Source organism: Bos grunniens, chromosome 8 (assembly GCF_055505025.1).
Source record: "Bos grunniens cultivar Pamir isolate PY7600 chromosome 8, Bosgru_T2T1.0, whole genome shotgun sequence".
Lineage (NCBI taxonomy): Eukaryota > Metazoa > Chordata > Mammalia > Artiodactyla > Bovidae > Bos > Bos grunniens.
The window spans coordinates 39,180,351-39,203,220 of NC_141172.1; the positions used below are offsets into that span (position 1 = coordinate 39,180,351).

Consider the following 22,870-nt stretch of genomic DNA (forward strand, 5'->3'; position numbering starts at 1 on the left):
CAGTTTGAAGGTTGCAAGAAGGCCTTTTCGAGGCTCGAAAATCTCAAGATTCATTTGCGGAGCCACACAGGCGAGAAGCCGTATTTGTGCCAGCATCCGGGCTGTCAGAAGGCCTTCAGTAACTCCAGTGACCGCGCCAAGCACCAGAGGACACATCTGGACACTGTAAGAATGGCAGGAGCCTTCCAACTTCCAGCCTCGAGTCCCGGTGTGAGGAAGTGCCCGTGTGATAGTGGGGTGGTGGAGGTGTTTGCTTTATGACCTGCAGGTTATAGGGACAAGGCCAAGGGCAGCGGTGAAACCTGCTAGAGAGCCAGAAGGGGCCCTGTTTGGTTCTCTCTTTTCCTTTTTCTATAGTAACAGGTTATCCTAAATATTACAGCTGCTGGGACAAAAGAGTTCGTATATAAAGCAGAGGCACTTTAAGGGCTGTTATATATAGCAGATTTTAGTACAGAGAATGACTGCTAGAGGTTGGACCTTAAAATAAATATTCAGATATCAAGATATACTAAGATAGATAAGATACTCTATTGCTAGAAACAGGAAGCACTTTTTTTTTTTTCCTATTTTAGTTCTTTTTTTCTTGACATAAGAACGTTGAGACTGGCCTGCTTTTTGAAAGTGAATCTGGCCTTTTGCTTTAGAAACCACCTGGTATTTTCACCTTCAAGTGATCTAAAAAGAATCAGCAAATCTTTCCCAAGGGTCCTGTTTCATCACTCTTCCTCTGTGTTAACAGCCACATATCTACTGGCATACAACCTATGAGAACAATTTATTTTCATTATTATGCTTTAATTCTCTTAGTGCTGAAACATTGTGTTCACTTGCTAATGCCCTTTCCATGACTCTGTCTTTTGTTTTCTCAATTATGTTGATCGTCCTCCTTTGCATTTCTCAGGTTTTGATGCCATTTTTTTTTACATGAGGCTAGGTGGACTGTATGTAATTTTAGTTCACTTAACAAAGCCATCAGGGTAAATGTATTATACACATCACAGATCTCTTATCCCACATTCTTGCAAGTAATGTATTCATGACAGTACTTTTTCAGTGTTAACATTCTGATGTCTATTATTAAACTACTTCAGAATTTGAATTTTGAAAAGATACTGTTATTTCTACACACCTTCTCATACATATTTAAGATTCTTCTGATGTTATAGCTGACATATTTATTAAATTTTATATTAGTCGCTATTAGTCATATTGATAGCAGTCATTTTATCTATATGTCATATAACCTTTCTAAACAGAATTATATCCTAATATACATAATGTGATGGTTTGCCTAGTAAACATCTGAAATATAATTAGAGTAAAGTGGCTATAAGATGGACCCTTTCTGTTCTAGCTGAATTGAATTCAATGAATTTAGGACCAACAGAATGGAATATTAAATGAATAAATTTGGTGAATAGCAGTATTTTTTAAAAGTAGAAATAGGAAAGAGAATGAATTATGTTTAAATACCCTATTTTGTATGTCTAAAATGGTCTTGGTAGAATCTTATAAATTTTACAATTTGTCATTAAACTTTATCATGGAAGAATGAACATTCATGAGACAAGATTGTCTTGAGAAATTGCTTCTACTCTAGCTAGTTATCTGGAGTTTGAAAGAACTATTGTGAGGCTAAGTGTTATGGTTCTACAATACCCTTCTTTGCTTGAAGCTAATTTTAGCTAATCAAACCAAGAGCATTTTCTAAAGTCATTTTGAATTTAAAAAATCCCTTTGGAAAACTTTTGAGAAAAACTACCTAAGATAATAATTTCATGATTCAGTTCAATGCAGTAGCTTTTAAAACTTAACTGTTTTTTTTTTTTTTTAAGTATTTCTCCATTAAATCTTTTAAAACCATAATTTTTTTCTTTGAAATCCAAACTACCTTCTTGTTGCTTGAAGAATTTATTATTAAAATTTAGGTCCACATTCCCTTTTATTAAGTACTCCTTATGCTAATAACTCCTTATGTTAATACTATCAGAATTTTAGATAAAGTATCTTTCTTCAATTAAATGGATTCTTTACTTCTAGGAAAATGATTTGCCCATAAAGATGACGGAGTCCATAATTCTAACCCTGGAAAGTGTTATTAAATCATTTCTCTATTAGCATCTTAATGTCTAAACAGGGGGAATAATTTTATAGTATAAATGGAAAATAATGAAGAATATAGTTTGATGAAGTGTAACATGCCATTTAAAGCTTAGATAATCTGAGTTAAAATGACCAGTATACTTGTACCACTTAGACCAATCCCTGGCATTGCTGTTTTGGCATACTGATCCCAGGTGGCTGATAACAGGGGAGAGAGTAAAAGCTAGCTGGGAGGAATGATCAGTATTCAAGCCTTTTTCAAGAGTATCTCAAAATCAAATCCAAAATGACATTAACTATTTCTTATCTCTCCAACCCAAGTAATGGTGACTATTGTAATAATAACGGCATCAATTTATATAATGCATTAATATTCCCCCCGGTTTTTATATACAGCATCTCTAATGCAAAACATGAACTTATGTGGTCATAACATGACTGCCAGTAAAGATGTTGGCTTATTTCCCCTCCAGGCAGGAAAGGGAAGACTAGGGGGAAAAAACTGTGTGAACCCAGGAAAGATTCCCAGGTTAAAGAAAACCTTTGTTTACCCAATGGAAACGTCTTGGCAGATGACTTCAGCCCATAATTGGCTCATCATTTGGCAGAAACTGTGACTTATTGAGAGGCTGGTTCATCCATTGTTCATTGTTAGATCCCTGATAGTGATACAATGTCTAGCACATTATGGAAGCGAAAGAGCTGCTGAGTGATTCATTCATTCAATCAGCCAGCTAGTCAATAAACAAACACATCAGATACTCAATCTTAGAATTCAAATTAGGATTGTCAAACTAAATTATATATTCATGACTTTGTCTTGTTCTTGGAATAAAAATTAGCAACAATAGCAATAAGAAAGTGAAACACATATATGGTTTTTAGAAAGCAGATAATATAATTCACACAAATGTTGGCCTACAAAATGACAAGCAAGTGCATGAAAACAGGAACAAAATATAAATAGTAAGGAAAACAACCTGAGTTTTGGGGGAAGTGGGGTTGGTCGATAGAATAGCATGTTTCTAAAGTGAGAACTCTATTGTAGAGACAGTTTCAGTTCTCTTCCTCACATTTCACCTCATATAGGCACAAATTTAATATCTCACCAGATGAGATACTAAGTAGATGAGTGACAGTTAATACATCTTATTAATGCAGTTAATCTTCTAGGTTTTTTTTTTTTTTTTCACTTCTTAAGAAAGTTTTTATTTATTCTACAGTGTAAAAGTCACATTCCCGAACGTTTGGTTTGAATTTAGTTGTTACAGTAAGAATAGTTGCTAAAATTTGAATCAATGTGCAATGCTCTCATTCAGTCATTCCTAATTATCATGTACCAATCACCAGGGTCATAAAAGTAAAAAAGATTCTAGACTCTGTCTTGGGCTCCGCACCTTACATCTCTTAGGCTCATGGGAGAATTGGAGTAGCCAGAACTTGTTTGCTTTCTCATCGTGCTCAGCCAAGAACTTATTCACCTAATCTAGGCTTAACAGCAGGACTCCTCTGCAACTAATAATATTAATGTTTCTTTAGCTGATTTTTCATGTGTCTGTTGTTTGAAACCTGCTGTCTTCTACTTACTTTCCACTAATTTTCCCTTTTAATTCTCTCCCTCTCTCTTTCTGAATCAGGTTTCTTCTGAAACATTACCAGTCTTTTCTGGACTTTTCTACAGCTTCTTTATACCTGAACTCTTAAAGAATATGTGTTTCCTAATTTCTGACAGTACCAGAGATTGTTTTCAGGGGAACATAATTGTAAGTATGACTGGAGATACTAATAATTTTCATATTGAAAAATGCCACAGGAGGTTTCGTGGCAAGAGGGCTTTCTGTAGCAGTCTCTTAAAAATCTTCAAAGATAAGCCATCTCTTTGTTTCTTGAAAGTTTATTCTCTTTGCCTTGATGCAAACTTACTGGGCTTTCTAATTAAAATGCATGAGTATCACATAGCAATTCACATCAATCAGTTGGCAACAGTTCATGCTCTGAAGTCAATAGTCTTTGAGTAAATCTTCCTCAGTTACCTTTATGATTTAACCACAGCTCTTTCTTTCTTTCTTATTTAGAAACCTTATGCTTGTCAAATTCCGGGATGCACCAAACGCTACACAGACCCAAGTTCCTTAAGAAAGCATGTGAAGGCACATTCTTCCAAAGATCAGCAAGCAAGGAAAAAGGTAATTTTAAATGAAAATTTACCCATCCAGGAAAAGCACATTTAAATTCCTCTTGCAGTACTGGGAGCTTCTGTGGGACATTGGTAATCCTAATGCTTCTCAAAGTGTAACATATTTTTGACTCTGAGTAGAGAAGTCTTTCATGAAGTAGTAGCAAGGCTGTGATTTTCATAGCTGATGTAATCAGCTATGAATTTCTGGGGAGGATTTATATAATAGAAGTTGATGAAATTGGTGAAAGTCACCAAAACTGGAAAGTAACAAAATCAAGTTCAAATAGTAAAGAAAATTGAATTGGGAAAGCAACACAACAAATACTCTTTCTGGTGATAAGTGCTTAATAAATATCAATACAAAACATAAAATATCAATTGGCTAAAATTATTAGCTCTGATGAAGATGGTAGGATGAGTATGTATAGAGCATTGTTCCCTTTAAGCTTAGAAAAAACACGTTTCTTAATAGGTACTATATATGAATGTCTGAGAAAGAAATTGAACCTAACATCACTTTTGACATCATTGAGGGCTTAGTGCACCTCTCAGAGTTCTTAAAAGCTGTAGTATCTCTCAGATTTGGAAGAAATGTTAAAGATCAGCCTGCCAACCCACCTGACTTATCCTCCTGACTTCATAAGATCTCGAGCAAGTGGTTGACAATACTGTTCTTTAACATCTTGAGGAACGAAGAGCTTACTACCTTTCAGGCATTTTCTAATACCAGAGCTTTGTAAATTTTGGGACTAAAAAGTATGTTCTGATTATGGCAGAAAATATGTTGACCTGACCTTGGTTTTTCACTTGTGTTTAGATGGGTACCTAATTCATTTAAGAGTCCTTCATAACAAATTTAAGGGAAGTTTAAGACTAAACTTATTTCAAGTGACTGAACACTGTTGTTCAGTTGCTAAGTCGTGTCCTACTCTTTGCGATCCCATTAAGCACACCGGGCTTCCCTGTCCTTCACTGTCTCCTGGGAGTTTGCTCAGACTCATGTCCATTGAGTCAGTGATGCCTATGATCTCCTATGGTTTTATTAAACTCTATGGCATGGTTTTCAGGTCACCATGGCTTCAAGCTAACCAGAATCTTTCCTTCTTTTATGATTTATAGGGATTTAGTTCTTTTATTTTGGGATATGCTCTGTAATCTTTTTGTTACTTAAGCTTTTTCTTCCTTGGAAGGTGGTGGCACAATGCCAGTTGAGGGCTCATATACGGAAATAATTTGACCTCTCCACTGTGAGTTAGAAAAATGTCCAGTTAGAAAAATTTGATAAAAGTTCTTTTTTAAAAATAGATATTCTTAATAGCATACAAGCCCACTCTTATAAGTCAGTTATTAAAATTATTTAGTTTTCCCCTATAAATATAGTTGAAAGTGAAAGTGAAAGTGTTAGTCACTCAGTCATGTCTGACTCTTTGTGACCCCATGGACTGTAGCCCGCCAGGCTCTCTGTCCATGGAATTCTCCAGGCAAGGTATTGGAGTACATAGCAATTCCCTTCTCCAGGGCATCTTCCAGACCCAGGGATCTAACCATTGTCTTCTGCATTGCAGGCAGATTCTTTACTGTCTGAACCACTAGAAAAGCCCACATAAGTATAGTTAAATCTCTTTAATTGGAATCCCAGTCAACTGATAATAGATGATCATTATGAACATATCATAATAGATGATCATTCAACATGGATTGGAATATGTTCCTGTATTTTAAAACAGCAAAGGAACTAAGTGAATTAATAATAAGAATAAAGTTGTAAGAAGGATGTTTAATATTCTTAAAATAACACACCATTGTTATAATGACATACTGTTAATTGTTTAGGAGGACCGCTGTCTAATGGTTTTTGTCATTATCCATGTGTATCTTGTAAACTTGAAATAATAAGTGTGTTTCTTAAACAAAAAACCCTCTTGCATGAGGTTTTACTGTATTAGCAAATTTGTTATAAGATTCAAGAGCACCTTCATAGAGAATAACAATTGTTGTGGACATGACAGAATGTAAGTCTCACATGTAGACAAATAAGCAGTAATATGATAGTCAACCCAAGAGAGTAACCCAGGTTGACAGTAGGTATGAAAACATAATGTGATATTTTTAGGAGTTATTAATAGCTTATATTGCTCAAACACAGATTATTTCAGCTTCTTTATAAGGGAAAAGTAGTTTTGATTCTGTGAAAGATGTTTGAAGCACTAATTTAAAGAAGATAATAGATCTTAAGACTATAAATTAGTAAACAGTTTTTAAGAACCTTTAATAGACAATTTGGATAAAAGGATATACTTTCAAGGGGCAGAATTACAATCTAATGTCAAATATTACAATATTCTCTTAATTTTGTCTTATGTGAAATGAGGTATTATCACTCCAGTGATTCAGCTTTTGTTGTTCACTCTTTCCTGCAAGTGACTAAACTGGATTTGGCCGACATTATTTGCTTAATCCTTAGTGACGAGTTTACTGTGTTTACTTTCCAAATTTTAACCTGGCCTTTTAATCTGAAGATTTTAAAAATCCTGTGTGGATCTTTGATGGACTAATTCATGGAAATTAAAATGATGAAAGTGGCTCTATCCAATAAAAAGAGGCAATGTCACTCCCAGGAAAAGCAGTGCTAATAAACCTGAAATCAGTCAATCACATTTTCAAACCCTGCGCTGGTGTATTGGTGTGTAGTATTTACATGGTAGAATGTTACTAGACCTCAGAGAGATTCTAATTACTAACTCACATCAGGGCTTGGTATTTGGAATATTTCCTGGCAGCAATGATTTAAAAAAGTAAGAAACAATAACCCTTTTAAAGCAGAATTAAGATTATTTACGACTTTAATTAAAAATTGAAAATTGGCATTATTTCAAAAAGCCTTTACAAAAATGTGAATTCATCAAAAATAACCATAAAAATTCCAGGGTGATAAAGGCACAGTGGAGTAATGGTCCCAGCCCTAGGGAATTGTTTTGTTGAAAAGAATAAAACTCTTTTCTGTCACACCCTGTTAGTCATGGACTCCTTTAATATACCCTGCCTGCCTGCCTGCCTCTAATCCTCTTTTCAACCTCCCCCTGGACACTAAATGACATTATTTTGGTCTTAACATGGCTGGCTTTATGAAGCCTTTCTCTGAAATCATGGCCAGTGACAAGCCACCCTCACCCGTAAGACAAATGTTTATTAGGAGGGGTAGAGATCTGGTAAGTGATGCCCTGGTCATGGGCATGGGGCCCTTTCCCACACCTGTTGGATCCTACTGAAAACCAAGAACCTGAAAACTCAGCAAAATATTCAAGCTGTGAAAACAAAGGAAAAAGAAAAAAAAAAAAAAAACCTCTTCTGCAAAAGAATTGAGATGATGTGGCTCATTGCATGCAGAGTAACTTTTCTCTTTGTCTGATGTGTGCACACCCACACATCCCATCAGCTAATGTACAGACTTCTTCCGTAGAATGTGCTTTGCAGATCTTGAGTCCATTAAATAGAGGGCTACACAGATAAATGAGTAGCAAAATACTCAAGTCACCAGCTATGGTCTCCAGTGAGAATAGAATTCAGTCTACAGAGCAGAAGGCAGAATCTGTCCTTCAATTTTGTCTGATCATGAGTGGGGAAATAAGAAAAAACTAAGGCCATAAGCCACTTGAAATTTTCCTCAAGGCTGTGAGCTTTGTTAGAAATTTTCAGTTTCACCTTGCAAGTGCCATAAGCAAGGAGGTTTCCTTCAACTCTGGCCTGCTATCCAAATGGACTTTTAAAAAGTGAATGGAAAGAATACTGGGCCAAAAGTTAGAGATGACGTGAATCCTTTGTCCATTTCACACTTCCACAAAGATTCCAGACTTTGGGTGTGATTTATTAAATGTTTGTTAAAACATTCACCTTTGACTCACTGTAGTTAACTTTCGCTTTTGTGACCTCAACACGGGCTGCTTTGAAGCAAGCAAGTGTAGCATTTGAAGTGTAGTGAACGCAACATGTATATGTATTTTCTACTTAGAGAACAGCCCTATGTAGCTTTCTGGCTGAAATAGAATTGCTTATTTAATGCTGTAGAACTGGTGATACTCTGGAATCTGCTCAGAGCCACTAGCACCCCATATATACTCAAAAGTATGAACAATTTCATTAAATACAACATAGGCTCATCTTGTTTTGTGCAGTGGTTGAAATCTTCAAAAAGCTATGTGGAAAAAATACATTTTCCCCTAAATGAAAGCATGTGTAAAAGAGTTAGTGGGACTTACTTTTTCTATCAGTTATTTTGTGTCATCATCTACATGGCGTATGGAATATACAGATGAAGGACACAGTCAGAGGTCCTCCCAGATTTTGATAGTCTTTTTCCCTTCATCCTTCCCCCTCCTTCCTTCCATTTTTTTCCTGCTCAGGAATAAATTAAGAATCTCTCTAACTCTCAATGGAATGTCAGTCACAGACACATATTATAGACATAACATTTCAAGATGAACTGGTAGCTTCTCTTCTTCCACTCACATTTAGGAAATCATATTGGAATTTGAGTAAAACTGATGTTATTACAGCAATGACATTAAAATGGCACTAGTGTCTTGCCTGGAGAATCCCATGGGCGGAGGAGCCTGGTAGGCTGCAGTCCATGGGGTCGCTAAGAGTCGGACACCACTGAGCAACTTCACTTTCACTTTTCACTTTCATGCATTGGAGAACGAAATGGCAACCCACTCCAGTGTTCTTGCCTGGAGAATCCCAGGGACAGAGGAGCCTGGAGGGCTGCCGTCTATGGGGTCGCACAGAGTCGGACACGACTGAAGTGACTTAGCAGCAGCAGTAGCAGCAGCAGCAGCAGTGTGTGTGTATGTGTGTGTGTGTGTGTGTTTGAGTCACTTATTAACTTTTCTACTTAACAGTTGTTGCTGACAGATTACTTACATTACACCTCACAATGATGGTGAGACATATTACCTGCCTGAATGTCCTGATGTCTCAGTTGAGGGTAACAGATTTCAAGAAAGGCACTAGGTATGCTTTTGTAAAATAAACAATTTTGGTTCAAAATAGTGATGCTAACTAATAATTAAATGTAAATTAAAAAAAAGTCAAGTTAACCCCCAGTTGATAATACTGATTTCGAGTTGAAACCAGTTGCCTGGAGGCTTCTTTTTAAAGCAGATCCAATATGAAACCAGCTGTGCTTTTCAGAACATTTTAATGCTACATGGTGATTGGAGCCAATGAAAAGGAATTGAGAATTCACATTTGGTGATGGAAAGTGAAAGGGTAGAGATGGTTGTCCGTGAGAGTAAATAGATAATTAGAAAAATGTTCTGTTCCTTTCTGGAGAGATCAGAGAAACTGTCTTCGGCTTTGTGAATACAGAAAAATAGATACTCGCATCTCTTAGCCTGGTCCAATGTCTTTTTTTAGCCCTTAAAGCAGTGTTTCCCAAAGTGTTTTCTCTAGAACACAATCTACAGAATCTTATCAGGTAATTCTTTTAGGAAGTTTTTTTGTTATCATATAAACTTGGGAAATGCTGAGTTGAATAATATTCAATGGTTTCCCTCTTGTAAGAGTTCTCAGAGCTTTAGATACACCAGTATTCCAGAGGGAAAATAACATTAATTTGATTGATTTAATTCAGTATGACTTGGTCAACAAAACAATCTTCTTTTTCCTCTAGAACATCTTATCCAATTACTCTTCTGTAAATTATTTGAGAAATATGTTCTCAAGTAATTTATTCCATTCAACAAATATTTATTAAGCACCTACTGTGTGTGAGGCATTGGATTAGACCCATGAATGCAAGTGTGCATAAAACAGACATATTCTTTGTCCTCATAGAGCCAAACTATCTTGATGAAATCCAGCAATAATAAAAAAGATGAACAAAAAATAGCATAAATGTAGGCAAAGAAGCAGTGAGGAAGTTGACATGGAGGTAAAAGAGTGGGAGCTGTTGAGGTGAGATGCTCAGAAACACATTCAAATGACCACTTTAGAAATGAGAACACTGTATTGCCTGCAAAAAAATTTAAAGCTCTGCTTAAGTTGAAATATTGTACCCTTCTGTGTGAGCTTCTTTTAAGAGATTCTACTGCTGAGAGCATAGCAGTAGATGTCAGAATCATCTTACTTTGTTGTAGTTAAACTTTTTGGCAGCCTTTCCTCAGTCGGCATTAGAGGAACTGGATCCTAGACAGTGAAAAGCATTACTTGTATCTCCCACCTGAAGAAATGACTCAGATAGGCAGCATTTCGGTCCATAGGGTTGCAAAGAGTTGGACATGACTGAAGCAACTGGGCATGCACGCACATGCACGAGCAGTCAGCATAAGTAGCAAGTGAGACCCTGCATCAGCTCTGGGATTTAAAAACAAGTGAGAACTAAACTTGCCCTCTTGAAGATTACATTCCAGTGAGAGATACATGGAGACATGTGCTCTGTGCAATAGGAGAAATGCTGTGATTAAAGTCACACAGAGCATGTTTCTGGAACGGTGTATCTGGGAGTTCCTTTGTGACTGATAGACAATCTTAAGGAGTGAAGTTTTAGTCTCTCTTATTTGAAAGAAATGGAGAGATCTATAGAGTTCTACATTGTTCTTGATTTTATCACAATTCTTTGTCATGTGTGGCACGGTAGTTTTAGTTCTATTCCCCTTGAAAATTCTTAATTAGAACAAAAAAATTAGGAGTGTGTGGCAGAGCTCTGGCCAACTGTGTAAAGAATGAAGGCCTTATGACAGGTGCTTTAGTGAGCAGTTCAGGCTGTACAGTGCCTAGCACAGCCACCTTATAGAGATGGTTCCTAGATAATTGCTTTTTTTGATTGATTGACAGAAACCTTCCAAGCTTCTCCTTTTCTTTCTCTTATTAGATTCTGATCAAAATGATTTTGTAAGCAAAGCATTTATTTCAGACTTTCTGCTGCCTAAACATAATGTCTTACAATATCATGACACAGCTCATCAGGCCCTCCTTGGTTTTGTCTTTGTCGCCACTTCTGAAGAACTGGCCCCTCATGCAATTACAGCTTCCTCTGCTAGTTCTCTCTTCTCTTTCCTTTTCAGATTCAGTTGAATTTTGTCTTTGCTAACCATGAGTAATATTCTTCTATTTGTTTGTATCTTGAGCTCTAAAGATTTATTTTCAGGTGACTTTACACAGGGGCTTGGATAAGCCTAATGTGAAAACTTTTCATGTGGATACTGGGAAGGTGGCTGGGTCTCAAGAGTAGTTTCTGGATTGGATGTCAGAAGGTATGGGCTTCTTTTATGCAGTACAATGAATTGCTCCTTGACTTTGCTTAAATTACAGTCCCCCAGTTTTTCCATTTCCCCATCTTCATAGCTATCTTGAACAGCAAACATAGGGCTTCAAAGGTGAAAGGGTAACCATCTTGGTAGAAAGTGTTGTTACACATACCTGCAATCCAGGGTGGTCTATTGTGAACAACAACAGAACAATAATGTCCTTGGAAATCTTTTTCTTTGTAAGAACTGAATACTCTTGTAGATGAAGACCTCTTTCAGTGAGGACTAATAGCTAGTTTCTGTAGGTCATATGGATGCTTGGATGGTGGTGCAAAAATGATCCAGAAGAAGGAAAGGAAGTTGAGACCAAAACCAGAAGGAATTAAAATCAAACTTGAATCTGCAATACTTGGTTCTATTCAGAGATTAACTTGGGGTCCATGGACCATAGGGGAATATGTAGATGAGTGGGTTCTAGAAAGTCCATGAAATCTCAGAAATTATGTAAAATGTATTTTTATAAGGAGAAACCCCATAGATTTCACTGACTCTCCAAAATTAGGACTTCTTGATGATAAAAGAGAGAGGACCCCACCATACACACACACGAAAGAACACAAGCAAACACTCTGGGAGGTGTGTTATAAGTCTATTACCTTAGTTGCAGTTATGATATCATGGGTGTTTGCATATATCCAACTCATCAAGTTGTACATATTACGTATGTGCAGTTCCTTGTATATCAATTATACCTCAATAAAGCTGTTATTAAAAAAAAAAAGACTCTCTGAGCCAAAACAAATGTAAGATACCTAGAGACTGTTTCCCCTGGCTTTAATGATAATAAACCCCCACAACTTTGCCCACCTAAGAAGAATCTATGCTTCTTATGTTCTGGAGGATTGACTCCTACTTACCCAACATTTACTGTGTGTCTGATATTTTGATAAGTGCTTGTGAATACAAAAATGGTAAGATAGGCTCCTTTCCCCTTAGGCAATCAGAGATGTTAAAGCTGGATTTTGACAGCTGGTGGGCTGATTGTATAGCTGGTGAATTCAAGTATGGGGAGTAGGGTGCAATAAATTAATGGAGAAGTCTAAAGCAATTGCACCAGGTAGGATGGTATGCAGTTTTATAAGATTATAGAGACCTGGACAAGGATACTGGCAGTTGAGAGAAAAATGAGTGGACAGGAAGTGGTGATGGATTGGATGCCAGAGAGGAAGGGTAGAGTCAAGATGGTACCAGAGCTTCTACTTCTAGGACCGGAAGAGCAGGCCACAGGTGCAATGTCTTCTTTGCCAGGGAAACCTCAGTTCTGCTTTTAAGGCCTTTTCACCTGCTTGGAATAAAAATTGATTAGAAATCTTAATCACATCTAAAAAAATACCTAGATTAGTGTTTTATTGAATAACTGGGGAGGGAAAGGCTAGCCAAGATCAGATCAGATCAGTCGCTCAGTCATGTCCGACTCTTTGCGACCCCATGAATCGCAGCACGCCAGGCCTCCCTGTCCATCACCAACTCCCGGAGTTCACTCAGACTCACGTCCATCGAGTCAGTGATGCCATCCAGCCATCTCATCCTCTGGCATCCCCTTCTCCTCCTGCCCCCAATTCCTCCCAGCATCAGAGTCTTTTCCAATGAGTCAACTCTTCACATGAGGTGGCCAAAGTACTGGAGTTTCAGCTTTAGCATCATTCCTTCCAGAGAAATCCCAGGGCTGATCTCCTTCAGAATGGACTGGTTGGATCTCCTTGCAGTCCAAGGGACTCTCAAGAGTCTTCTCCAACACCACAGTTCAAAAGCATCAATTCTTCGGCACTCAGCCTTCTTCACAGTCCAACTCTCACATCCATACATGACCACAGGAAAAACCATAGCCTTGACTAGACAAACCTTTGTTGGCAAAGTAATGTTTCTGCTTTTGAATATGCTATCTAGGTTGGTCATAACTTTCCTTCCAAGGAGTAAGCGTCTTTTAATTTCATGGCTGCAGTCACCATCTGCAGTGATTTTGGAGCCCAGAAAAATAAAGTCTGACACTGTTTCCACTGTTTTCCCATCTATTTCCCATGAAGTGATGGCACCGGATGCCATGATCTTAGTTTTCTGAATGTTGAGCTTTAAGCCAACTTTTTCACCCTCCACTTTGACCTTCATCAAGAGGCTTTTGAGTTCCTCTTCACTTTCTGCCATAAGGGTGGTGTCATCTGTATATCTGAGGTTATTGATATTTCTCCCGGCAATCTTGATTCCAGCTTGTGTTTCTTCCAGTCCAGCATTTCTCATGATGTACTCTGCATATAAGTTAAATAAGCAGGGTGACAATATACAGCCTTGACATACTCCTTTTCCTATTTGGAACCAGTCTGTTGTTCCATGTCCAGTTCTAACTGTTGCTTCCTGACCTGCATACAAATTTCTCAAGAGGCAGGTCAGGTGGTCTGGTATTCCCATCTCTTTCAGATTTTTCCAGTTTCTTGTGATCCACACAGTCAAAGGCTTTGGCATAGTCAATAAAGCAGAAATAGATGTTTTTCTGGAACTCTCTTGCTTTTTCCATGATCCAGCGGATGTTGGCAATTTGATCTCTGGTTCCTCTGCCTTTTCGAAAACCAGCTTGAACATCAGGAAGTTCACGGTTCACATATTGCTGAAGCCTGGCTTGGAGAATTTTGAGCATTACTTTACTAGCATGTGAGATGAGTGCAACTGTGCGGTAGTGTGAGCATTCTTTGGCATTGCCTTTCTTTGGGATTGGAATGAAAACTGACCTTTTCCAGTCCTGTGGCCACTGCTGAGTTTTCCAAGTTTGCTGGCATATTGAGTGCAGCACTTTCACAGCATCATCTTTCAGGATTTGTAATAGCTCAACTGGAATTCCATCACCTCCACTAGCTTTGTTCGTAGTGATGCTTTCTAAGGTCCACTTGACTTCACATTCCAGGATGTCTGGCTCTAGGTCAGTGATCACACCATCGTGCTTATCTGGGTCGTGAAGATCTTTTTTGTACAGTTCTTCTGTGTATTCTTGCCACCTCTTCTTAATATCTTCTGCTTCTGTTAGGTCCATACCATTTCTGTCCTTTATCGAGCTCATATTTGCATGAAATGTTCCTTTGGTATCTCTGATTTTCTTGAAGAGATCCCTAGTCTTTCTCATTCTGTTGTTTTCCTCTATTTCTTTGCATTGATCGCTGAAGAAGGTTTTCTTATCTCTTCTTGCTCTTCTTTGGAACGCTGCCTTCAGATGTTTATATCTTTCCTTTTCTCCTTTGCTTTTCGCTTCTCTTCTTTTCACAGCTATTTTTAAGGCCTCCCCAGACAGCCATTTTGCTTTTTTGCATTTCTTTTCTATGGGAATGATCTTGATCCCTGTCTCCTGTACAATGCCAAACAGACATGTAAAACTGACCATCACACCCACAAAATAAAATACATTATATTAAAATTTAACTGAGGCTACTTTATTTGAAGGTGATACTAGTGACAAAAATGGGGTTGGTGAAACTCAAAATATAATTTATTTTAGTCCAAATTAATTATTATTCACTAGGAAAACATAAGGAAATTAATTATCAGATATACTAATCTTACTCCCTTTTACTGTACCAGTGATGATTCAAAGCAAATTAGTTCATGCCAATTAATATATAGATACCATGCTAAAAGAGTAGAGGAGGATTATACTTTAAGCAAATAACCAGATGCTTTTTTAAACACGCATTCTGTGTTATGGCTTCCCTAGGAGACCAGGGTTCAATCCCTGGGTTGGGAAGATCCCCTAGAGAAGGAAGTGGCAACCCACTCCAGTATTCTTGCCTGGGAAATCCCATGGACAGAGGAGCCTGGCAGGCTACAGTCCATGGGTTTTAAGAGTCAGACATGACTTAGCAGCTTAAACAGCAACAATTCTGTGTTATATATCAGAGAACTTACAGAATCATACAAGTTTATCATATGTTAACTTTTAATTCAGTCATTTTTGTCATAAGTTTATATCATATAATGTTTGTTAATATAGTGTGTTTTTATCATATTAAATGAAATAATGACAGTAAAATGCTTACCATGGTGTCTGGTATGTTATACACGGCCAATAAGGGTTAACTATTACTACTATAATTACATGATGTTGTCTATTAAGTGTTGCTAAGAGAGAAGACAAGTGATTGTTGAAATTTTAGTAAGTTGTTTTTCTCTGCTCGAGACTTCTCCATTAATTTATTTTACCCTCAAAGGGATTTTAGCTGTTTAAAAACAATTAAAGGAAACTGAGATCATAACATAATTGTGAATTGTTTATATATCTATTTTGTTTTTTTCTTCATACTAGAAACACATTTGTGGTCTTATTTGTGTGTTTTAAAATCTTTACTAGACAAACTTACTGGAGAGAATCCATGTGTTTTGGTTGAAAATCCCCACCACTTGTCAGTTTTCCTGTGGATAGTGTTATGTGAATGGGAAATGGGTAAATATAGATTTCATACAGAAGAGTTTTACTGTTATATCCACTTTAGACCTTGCTTTTATTGTTTTGAATTTGCCTCTGTTAAACTATTCTCATTGGTTCTCATTGAAATCTGGATAGGAACAGCCATCCCGTGGGTATGTGGTTGCTACTAGTGAGGAAACACATGCCCAGCGCTTGCTGAGGTCCTGTATGAGACGGAGCTCCATCTTTGGAGGAGACAGCTGTGGCCACAGGGGTGGGAGTTAGAAATGCTATTACAATAGAGAAAAATACCTTGTCATTATCCTTTCCTGCTGGGGAAACTGGCTTTTATTAGTGGTGTGTGGGTGTGTGTCCGAAATGCAGTACTTGGATGCAGTCTCAAAAACGACAGAATGATCTCTGTTCGTTTCCAAGGCAAACCATTCAGTATCACAGTAATCCAAGTCTATGCCCCAGCCAGTAACGCTGAAGAAGCTGAAGTTGAATGGTTCTATGAAGACCTATAAGACCTTTTAGAACTAACACCCAAAAAAGATGTCCTTTTCATTATAGGGGACTGGAACGCAAAAGTAGGAAGTCAAGAAACACCTGGAGTAACAGGCAAATTTGGCCTTGGAATACGGAATGAGAAAGATGGTAACAATAACCCGGTGTACGAGACAGCAAAAGAGACACTGATGTATAGAACAGTCTTATGGACTCTGTGGGAGAGGGAGAGGGTGGGAAGATTTGGGAGAATGACATTGAAACATGTAAAATATCATGTAAGAAACGAGTTGCCAGTCCAGGTTCGATACACGATACTGGATGCCTGGGGCTAGTGCACTGGGACGACCCAGAGGGATGGTATGGGGAGGAAGGAGGGAGGAGGGTTCAGGATGGGGAACACATGTATACCTGTGGCGGATTCATTTTGATATTTGGCAAAACTAATACAATTATGTAAAGTTTAAAAAAAAAAAAAAGACTAATAGAGTTTTGCCAAGAAAATGCACTGGTCATAACAAACACCCTCTTTCAACAATACAAGAGAAGACTCTACACATGGACATCACCAGATAGTCAATACCGAAATCAGATTGATTATATTCTTTGCAGCCAAAGATGGAGAAGCTCTATACAGTCACCAAAAACAAGACCAAGAGTTGACTGTGGCTCAGACCATGAACTCCTTATTGCCAAATTCAGACTGAAATTGAAGAAAGTAGGGAAAACCACTAGACCATTCAGGTATGACCTAAATCAAATCCCTTATGATTATACAGTGGAAGTGAAAAATAGATTTAAGGGCCTATATCTGGTAGATAGAGTGCCTGATGAGCCATGGAATGAGGTTCGTGACATTGTACAGGAGACAGGGATCAAGACCATTCCCATGGAAAAGAAATGCAAAAAAGCAAACTGGCAGTCTGGGGAAGCCTTACAAATAGCTGTGAAAAGAAGAGAAATGAAAAGCAAAGGAGAAAAGGAAAGATACAAACATCTGAATGCAGAGTTTCAAAGAATAGCAAGAAGAGATAAGAAAACCTTCTTCAACGATCAATGCAAAGAAATAGAGGAAAACAACAGAATGGAAAAGACTAGAGATCTCTTCAAGAAAATCAGAGATACCAAAGGAACATTTCATGCAAAGATAGGCTCGATAAAGGACAGAAATGGTATGGACCTAACAGAAGCAAAAGATATTAAGAAGAGATGGCAAGAATACACAGAAGAACTATACAAAAAAGATCTTCATGACCCAGATAAGCACGATGGTGTGATCACTGACCTAGAGCCAAACATCCTGGAATGTGAAGTCAAGTGGGCCTTAGAAAGCATCACTACAAACAAAGCTAGTGGAGGTGATGGAATTCCAGTTGAGCTATTTCAAATCCTGAAAGATGATGCTGTGAAAGTGCTGCACTCAATATACCAGCAAATTTGGAAAACTCAGCAGTGGCCACAGGACTGGAAAAGGTCAGTTTTCATTCCAATCCCAAAGAAAGGCAATGCCAAAGAATGCTCACACTACCGCACAATTGCACTCATCTCACACGCTAGTAAAGTAATGCTCAAAATTCTCCAAGCCAGGCTTCAGCAATATGTGAACCGTGAACTTCCTGATGTTCAAGCTGGTTTTCGAAAAGGCAGAGGAACCAGAGATCAAATTGCCAACATCCGCTGGATCATGGAAAAAGCAAGAGAGTTCCAGAAAAACATCTATTTCTGCTTTATTGACTATGCCAAAGCCTTTGACTGTGTGGATCACAAGAAACTGTGGAAAAATCTGAAAGAGATGGGAATACCAGACCACCTGACCTGCCTCTTGAGAAATCTGTATGCAGGTCAGGAAGCAACAGTTAGAACTGGACATGGAACAACAGACTGGTTCCAAATAGGAAAAGGAGTTCGTCAAGGCTGTATATTGTCACCCTTTTTTTTTTTTTAACTTGTATGCAGAGTACATCATGAGAAATGCTGGACTGGAAGAAACACAAGCTGGAATCAAGATTGCCGGGAGAAATATCAATAACCTCAGATATACAGATGACACCACCCTTATGGCAGAAAGTGAAGAGGAACTCAAAAGCCTCTTGATGAAGGTCAAAGTGGAGGGTGAAAAAGTTGGCTTAAAGCTCAACATTCAGAAAACTAAGATCATGGCATCCGGTGCCATCACTTCATGGGAAATAGATGGGAAAACAGTGGAAACAGTGTCAGACTTTATTTTTCTGGGCTCCAAAATCACTGCAGATGGTGACTGCAGCCATGAAATTAAAAGACGCTTACTCCTTGGAAGGAAAGTTATGACCAACCTAGATAGCATATTCAAAAGCAGAGACATTACTTTGCCAACAAAGGTTTGTCTAGTCAAGGCTATGGTTTTTCCTGTGGTCATGTATGGATGTGAGAGTTGGACTGTGAAGAAGGCTGAGTGCCGAAGAATTGATGCTTTTGAACTGTGGTGTTGGAGAAGACTCTTGAGAGTCCCTTGGACTGCAAGGAGATCCAACCAGTCCATTCTAAAGGAGATCAGCCCTGGAATTTCTTTGGAAGGAATGATGCTAAAGCTGAAACTCCAGTACTTTGGCCACCTCATGTGAAGAGTTGACTCATTGGAAAAGACTCTGATGCTGGGAGGGATTGAGGGCAGGAGGAGAAGGGGACGACAGAGGATGAGATGGCTGGATGGCATCACTGACTCGATGGACGTGAGTCTGAGTGAACTCCGGGAGTTGGTGATGGACAGGGAGGCCTGGTGTGCTGCGATTCATGGGGTCGCAAAGAGTCGGACACGACTGAGGGACTGATCTGATCTGATCTGGGTGTGTGCTAAGTCACTTTGGTCATGTCTGACTCTGGGACCATAAGGACTATAGACTGCAAGTTTCCTCTGTCCATGGGATTCTCCAAGCAACAATTCTGGAGTGGATTGCCATGCCCTCCTCCAGGGGATCTTCCCCACCCAGGGATCGAACCCACATCTCTTACATCTCCTGCATTGGCAGGCAGGTTCTTTACCACTAGCACCACCTGGGAAGCCCCTTTATTAGTGGTGCACAGAGGCAAAAGTCAGACAATAGCAAGAATTTTCTAAGAGAAGAGGTTTTTCCTGCTCAGCTGGTTTATTTGAATTCATACTTGAAAAGTTAAGGGAACTTGATGAATAGATCTTTGAGCCTTCTGCAGGGCACCACTTGAGTTGCTCATCAAGCAGAATCCAATCTCTGTGATTCAGTTGTTTTAATAGTGATGTGATAACAGTGATAATCTTATTTGGCCTACATTTAATACTTTAACATTTCAGAGCTATATTGTATACATTATCTTATTTTCTTCTGGCTTTTAGTGTCAGGATGACTTCAAGATGGCTTTTTTAAAAAACCTCTACTCTCTTTAGTTTGTTTCTGAGAAATGAGAAAGTTTAGAAGTGGAAAGGGAGCTCAGTATGATGCCAAAGGTGTTATGCTGTTTTCCTGCAAGACCTACACAATGTACTCCAGAATTAGCTAATACTGCCTGATGCAAAGCCTTCCATTAAGTCTTGACATACTGTTTGCAACCTTGGCGTTCCACAGAACATTTTGGAAAAAGATGATTCTGCTACTCGGCAATCCAGACCCCTCTTTATAGACTCTAGCAGAGTGTCAGGTGACTTCTTAAATGCTCACTGTTTCTGTTGTTTGTTGAGTCCTAACTCTTCAGTAACTGTTAGGGCTATTCTTTTCACTGGAACAGAAAGATATTTTCTCTCTTTCTGGGAATGGGTGCTTGCTGTGCTGCCACTGCACAGGGTCAGCTGTGGGCACAGCTGTAGTCCATTGGAATTGTGAGTCCTTGGATGGAACCTCATCCTCCCTGGAGTCCAGTATGGGGAATCACATTCAAAAAGTCCCAAAAGATATTCATAAAGTCCCTTCATGACATCTTAAGCTTTCTGATTTTTAAGACAATCCTTTTTTTGTTGTTGTTATTTAGTAAGTCTAGTCCAAACATTCTTTATATAATTAAGTAAAAAATCTGCCTTCGTGGAACACCCACACAGAAGCTCTAGTTCTGTCTTCCGAGAATGCATCTTTGTTTCCATTAATGACCTTACTGATGTATGTAGAAATTCTGCATTAAAATTCCTGTTATCCTTCAACTTTTACTTATTACCCATCTGGATTTTTAGTGTATGGGTTGCATGACTTTCTATTCTCTTCGTTTCATTAATGCCACAAAAAACAGTTTCAGGGAGAGTCACAGGAGATGGCAGTGTCATTTCCTGGTTATTGAGGCAGCATTGAACTGAAAAGGTTGACAGGGAGCAGATGTTTAAAGATAAACCGTGGTCAGATTTCTGATGTAGAAAGATAATTATGGTGGTAATAGGGGGCATGAATTTGGGACCTAGGATGAAAGGAGATAAGACAATTAGGTTGGATTATTGTTGTTAATCAATATTGTTTAGACACAGTGACTCAGGGTCATCATCAGTTCCAGGCTTCTCAATCTTCTCCAAAATGCTGTCATTATCTCAGGTTCCAAAAGGCTATCATGAGAGGCTTTATTAAATAAGTTGTTGAATTGTAGGCTCATTATATGTGTGGATTTCACCTAATGGTATCTAAAAAGGAAATAGGAATTCTCTAGTTGTTCTCAATAACCCCATCCTAGATCCCATTGACTTTCTTTCTTTTGAAAGAAAACTAACCTATATTATTTCTAGAATCTTTCCAAGCATAAAGTTTAAGCATTCTGGTTATCAGTTGCATTTCTCGACTTTATCTTTTTTTTTTTTTGCCTCACTGAAATTTGAGGTATAGATTTCTGTTTCTACATTTTTCTGGGTCTTGTCTGTTTGTACTTTCTCAGAACATACTTTTATAATCAGGCTTACAAGTATTCTTGGTAGCAGAGTTAGTGTGACATTAGAATTCTGAATCCTCTGACTAGCTAGTGGCCTCTCTTGCAGTCTTCTCTCCTATACTAGACCTTGCTCTCCTCTCTCACTCTACTTCTGGCAATCATTTTTCTCATAATTTTCATGTGGTTCTCCCAGATATAGGAAATATAGAACCCAGGTAGTAGCAGAGTTGTGATATAGTTGATCACAGTGGCTTAACACTGCTATATATCTTTCTGTATATTATTTTTCTATCTCATATAAACATGGGGCCCCTTTTACTCCATAGTAAAAATCACATGAGGAGCTTTTATCACTCAACATGAGGCAAGAACATCATTGGTCTCTGAAAAAGGAGGCTCAAAAGGGAAAACATAAGTAAAGAGGTAACAGAACGTGTCAGGCAAGAAGCTGTGATTCACAGCAGTACTTTGGACTAGGCTAGCACACAAGCGCCAGCTGTAGGTAATATTTACTCAATATGGATTTTGAATAGAATTGGTAGTTTAAGGGACATCATCAATGTTTTCTCGTTTGCACATAAGCAGATGCAGAAGTCAGGTTTCATTTCTTTGTACTCAAATTAGCAATCAAGAATGATCCATTCCCCTGCTCTTTTAAAAAAATCTTGTATCTTCATATGGAAAAATGTCAAAGAGTTCCCCAATTTTCAAGTCATACTCAGACACATTAGGGTACCCTCAACCTTGGCATAAATGAACAGAGGAACCTAATGTTCATAGTGATTTCCCCACCTCCCATCTCTATCCCAGTTATGAGCCCCCTCCCTCCCCAGAATATTAAGCTTGAAATTAATCAGAGATTTCAACAGAGCAAAACACTCACGAACTCAGCACCGCTTATATCTCAACCATCAGTGATGGCAAAAAGAAGTGAATTGGCATTTAAAACATCCAGTAATAATACAATGGATGCAGTAACCCATTTTTATTCTTTTCCCTTGTAAAATAAAAGCTTAAAGGAAGTGGGAAGAAGAACAATAAGAACCATTTGATACTCATGTAGCATAGTTTACTGGCCATTTTCACACCCTTTTACCTCTTTAATCTTCACAGTTAAACAAGGTCAGTGTTACAATTATTATTGTAATCCCGTTTTAGAGATGAAAGACATAAGCCTCAGAGAAGCTAAATATCTTTACAAAGCACTCTCAGTAAGTAGAACTGTACTCCAGCTAAGTTGTTCAGACTCCACATCTGGTGCTCCTTTGACTCTGCCGTTCTTACTGTGGGCCGTCTTGAGTTTCCAACATGGGAAATTTTGTAACTTGTCAATAAGTTCTTAGCATGAGGATCATTCTGAGAAGCTCTGTAGTAGCCTTCTCTTAGAAGACGATAGCTGGGCCCCTAATTGAAGCCCTGGGGCCCCCATGCTTTGGAGTGCCTTCCTTAAAATTTCCAAACCCTTTTTTGGTGACTGGGCCAGCAGTACCATCCAGGTGGGGAACCCTGAGCCCAGACTAGCACCCATAGCGGTGCCAG

At 38.4% G+C, this 22,870-nt stretch overlaps 1 protein-coding gene across 5 annotated transcripts in view; it reads left to right on the plus strand.

Annotated features, from left to right (window-relative positions):
* The window catches only part of GLIS3 (GLIS family zinc finger 3), a 691,476-nt gene that overhangs the window by 572,010 nt on the left and 96,596 nt on the right, over positions 1–22,870 (plus strand). For 4 of the 5 annotated variants that reach the window (XM_086415264.1, XM_086415263.1, XM_086415262.1 and 1 more), the window contains 2 exons: positions 4–165; positions 4,182–4,292. In XM_086415264.1, the coding sequence (XP_086271390.1) occupies positions 4–165; positions 4,182–4,292 (273 nt within the window). Of the gene's footprint in view, positions 1–3; positions 166–3,743; positions 3,870–4,181; positions 4,293–22,870 lie in introns of all 5 variants that reach the window. The other variant, XM_086415266.1, reaches the window with a different exon arrangement.